At 49.0% G+C, this 4143-nt stretch overlaps 1 protein-coding gene across 2 annotated transcripts in view; it reads left to right on the plus strand.

Moving 5' to 3' along the window:
• Positions 1-849, plus strand: part of prkcsh (protein kinase C substrate 80K-H) — a 9769-nt gene extending 8920 nt beyond the window's left edge. For both annotated transcript variants that reach the window (XM_036552985.1, XM_036552984.1), the window contains exons 17-18: positions 294-456; positions 724-849. In XM_036552985.1, the coding sequence (XP_036408878.1) occupies positions 294-434 (141 nt within the window). In that variant the 3' untranslated portion in view covers positions 435-456; positions 724-849. The remainder of the gene's footprint in view (positions 1-293; positions 457-723) is intronic.
• Positions 850-4143: the final 3294 nt, after the last annotated feature.

Genomic DNA, 4143 nt, shown 5'->3' on the forward strand with positions numbered 1-4143 from the left:
TCCCTCAGTATTAGACTGAAATCAATTTTCTGAATTTATCCAACGGCTTTCCACTGCCGTGTTTTTTTGCATCCAGCTTGTATTTCTTCAGTTTGGATTTAAACCCGCATCCAAACCCGGAACAGAATCAGATGTGTGAATTGCATGTTTGCTGAGGGCCAGAAAGCGGACTTTTCTGGGTTCCAACCCGGCTGTTTAAAAGTGCTGATGCAGAGTTATGTTACAGGGGTGGAGGTGGCTGCAGGAAGTGGAGCAGAAGGTTGATGTTGTGGTTTGTGCTCTTTCTCTTTCAGGTGAAGCTCACCTGTGGGAAGGACACGACAGTGGTGTCCACCTCTGAGCCCAGCCGCTGCGAGTACCTGATGGAGTTCACCACCCCCGCCCTGTGCCAGGAGCCCCCCAGCCTCGACTCACCCGTCCACGATGAGTTCTAGAGCCAGTCTAGAGTCTCCAGAGGTCAGACGGCCCAGACTCTTTACTGAAAACATTTTTACACCGTTCGCTACATTGTCATAGTAAACACAGATACATATACTTCTATGGTAGATAGCGTAGAGTTGTTGGGGGCTCCTGAGTGGCTCCTCAGTTCTGCCTGGTCCCTGCGGTGCAGCTCCTTTTGCATCAGCTTTCAGTTTGTATAGAAATTCATGGGGAGCAGTTTTACATTTCGGCAGCCTGTCAGGGGTGCGGCGGTGTCCAGCTTTACCCTCTCTGTGTCCTCAGGCTGCTGCTCAGGACCCCCCCCCCCCCCTCGCTGGTCCTCACACAGGCCTGACTTGAGGAAGCAGAGGGCATTTCCACAGTCCTCGCTATGGTCACCAGACATTTTTCTCTCATTAAATTGTGTCCCCCACCTCCAAATAAAGATTGGTGTTCATATCCTATGCCTGAGAGGTGCTGCTTTTGTATGTGGTGGGAGCCGTGCTGATTGGTGGAGCTGTGGAGAGTTTCGCTCAGCATCACTCATACGCTCAATTCTGTGTGTTTCAGATGCAATTTACACACCACAAATGTGTTTGCATTTGGAATACACCATATCACATTATACTTTATTTTCTACACAAGAAAAGGGTCAAACTCATATCCTTACATACAGTTTTAAATGATGTTTTAATGAATTGCATAGTATGTCTGTGAAATGCTCATCAGCTGACAAGGTGGAATAAGCATACACTAACCTGGAACATATTATGCCAAAGCTAAGCTGGAATCTGCACACATGCCACTGGGACATACTCGGGCACTAAAGTGGAAGACATCCCACATTATTTAGACTTATTTTTTATGACTTGAAGAGAGCAACGATGTGTGGTATAGATTACCTTTATGCAGTACTGGATTTGAAAATCTTGATTTACAGATTTACAGTATCTTGATTTACAGACTGAAGGTCAGACTGGTAAACATTTCAATGAGAATAGCTGGCTGTTCAGCCCCAAAATTATGAAGTGTATTTAGCGAAGCTGTAGTCTGTTTGATATTAATCAGAATTAATCCTGAGCTTGTCTAACTGACTTGAATTAAGACCCGAGTGAACGGAGCTGGTTCCCAGGCTGAGGGGCAGAAAGAGGCGCCTAAATCTGAGCCCAGACTGTCAGCGGAGACTGAGGAGCTGAACTCATTCATCTGTAGCAGCTCCATATCCACTCTTATTTAATCTTTCAGCTCCGGCTGCAACATTACATTGCATCACTGTCATTTAGCACATGTGACTTATGAAGGTTACAGTTGTTACATGGATAATTACTGAGGCACTTCGCCCAAGGGTGCAGTAGCAGTGCCCCAGCAGGGAGGCAGTCTGGCAACCTTTTGGTTATGAGCGCTGCTCCTTACCGCTGTGCCACACTGAGTTTCCCTGTTACCTGGGAAAACATTTGATCCGGATGGCTACAGGCCTGTTTCCCTCACATCCCGCACATCAGTAAATTCGCAGCTCTTTTCAGGGGTGTCGATAACATTCCTTAAAGCTGCACTGTGCTCTGTGCGGGGGGGCGTTCCTGCTTCCTCCTGTGTTATGTGCTCATTACACTAAGGGCGGCTGGGCAGCCGTTTGTTACTCACCATCATTCCATTCTTAATTTGAGCAACATCAGCTTTGCAAAGGACTGGTTTGGTTTCTGAATTACGTTTCTGTGACCAGACTGTCTGCAAAGGGAAGCCGTCACCTTGCGTTTTAACCAGCAATGCAGTCTGATGCCTGACCGTGCAGAGAGAAGCTCAGCATCTCAGCTCTGACCGTGCAGAGAGAAGCTCAGCATCTCAGCTCTGACTGTGCAGAGAGAAGCTCAGCATCTCAGCTCTGACCGTGCAGAGAAAAGCTCAGCATCTCAGCTCTGACCGTGCAGAGAGAAGCTCAGCATCTCAGCTCTGACCGTGCAGAGAGAAGCTCAGCATCTCAGCTCTGACCGTGCAGAGAGAAGCTCAGCATCTCAGCATCTCAGCTCTGACCGTGCAGAGAGAAGCTCAGCATCTCAGCTCTGACCGTGCAGAGAAAAGCTCAGCATCTCAGCTCTGACCGTGCAGAGAGAAGCTCAGCATCTCAGCATCTCAGCTCTGACCGTGCAGAGAGAAGCTCAGCATCTCAGCATCTCAGCTCTGACCGTGCAGAGAAAAGCTCAGCTTCTCAGCTCTGACCGTGCAGAGAGAAGCTCAGCATCTCAGCATCTCAGCTCTGACCGTGCAGAGAGAAGCTCAGCATCTCAGCATCTCAGCTCTGACCGTGCAGAGAGAAGCTCAGCATCTCAGCTCTGACCGTGCAGAGAGAAGCTCAGCATCTCAGCATCTCAGCTCTGACCGTGCAGAGAGAAGCTCAGCATCTCAGCATCTCAGCTCTGACCGTGCAGAGAGAAGCTCAGCATCTCAGCATCTCAGCTCTGACCGTGCAGAGAGAAGCTCAGCATCTCAGCTCTGACCGTGCAGAGAGAAGCTCAGCATCTCAGCATCTCAGCTCTGACCGTGCAGAGAAAAGCTCAGCTTCTCAGCTCTGACCGTGCAGAGAGAAGCTCAGCATCTCAGCATCTCAGCTCTGACCGTGCAGAGAGAAGCTCAGCATCTCAGCATCTCAGCTCTGACCGTGCAGAGAAAAGCTCAGCTTCTCAGCTCTGACCGTGCAGAGAGAAGCTCAGCATCTCAGCATCTCAGCTCTGACCGTGCAGAGAGAAGCTCAGCATCTCAGCTCTGACCGTGCAGAGAGAAGCTCAGCATCTCAGCATCTCAGCTCTGACCGTGCAGAGAGAAGCTCAGCATCTCAGCATCTCAGCTCTGACCGTGCAGAGAGAAGCTCAGCATCTCAGCTCTGACCGTGCAGAGAGAAGCTCAGCATCTCAGCATCTCAGCTCTGACCGTGCAGAGAGAAGCTCAGCATCTCAGCATCTCAGCTCTGACCGTGCAGAGAGAAGCTCAGCATCTCAGCATCTCAGCTCTGACCGTGCAGAGAGAAGCTCAGCATCTCAGCTCTGACCGTGCAGAGAGAAGCTCAGCATCTCAGCATCTCAGCTCTGACCGTGCAGAGAAAAGCTCAGCTTCTCAGCTCTGACCGTGCAGAGAGAAGCTCAGCATCTCAGCATCTCAGCTCTGACCGTGCAGAGAGAAGCTCAGCATCTCAGCATCTCAGCTCTGACCGTGCAGAGAAAAGCTCAGCTTCTCAGCTCTGACCGTGCAGAGAGAAGCTCAGCATCTCAGCATCTCAGCTCTGACCGTGCAGAGAGAAGCTCAGCATCTCAGCATCTCAGCTCTGACCGTGCAGAGAGAAGCTCAGCATCTCAGCTCTGACCGTGCAGAGAGAAGCTCAGCATTTCAGCTCTGACCGTGCAGAGAGAAGCTCAGCATCTCAGCTCTGTTGCAGTGTAGCTGGTAGTGGTGGCCAATGACAAAAATACTAGACAGTTATGATCTGTCATTTTTATTTGAATTTTTTCTGGCATGAAAAGTACAAATAATTAAACAATTCCATGAAAAAGTCTTCAAGTGTCTTCACCTGAAATCCCAGTATTAAATCATCTAAACAAAGCCAAAAAGGTTTTTTTCTCATACGTTATAGTCTTTTGATCGTGTTTGGAGGTTGGAGTTATTTTTATTGTCTCTTGCTTCAGATATTGTCTCCATCTGAATTTTCACCTTTTGAACGTTTTGTTTTTCCATGCA

The sequence above is a fragment of the Megalops cyprinoides genome, chromosome 19 (assembly GCF_013368585.1).
Source record: "Megalops cyprinoides isolate fMegCyp1 chromosome 19, fMegCyp1.pri, whole genome shotgun sequence".
Taxonomy (NCBI): Eukaryota; Metazoa; Chordata; class Actinopteri; order Elopiformes; family Megalopidae; genus Megalops; species Megalops cyprinoides.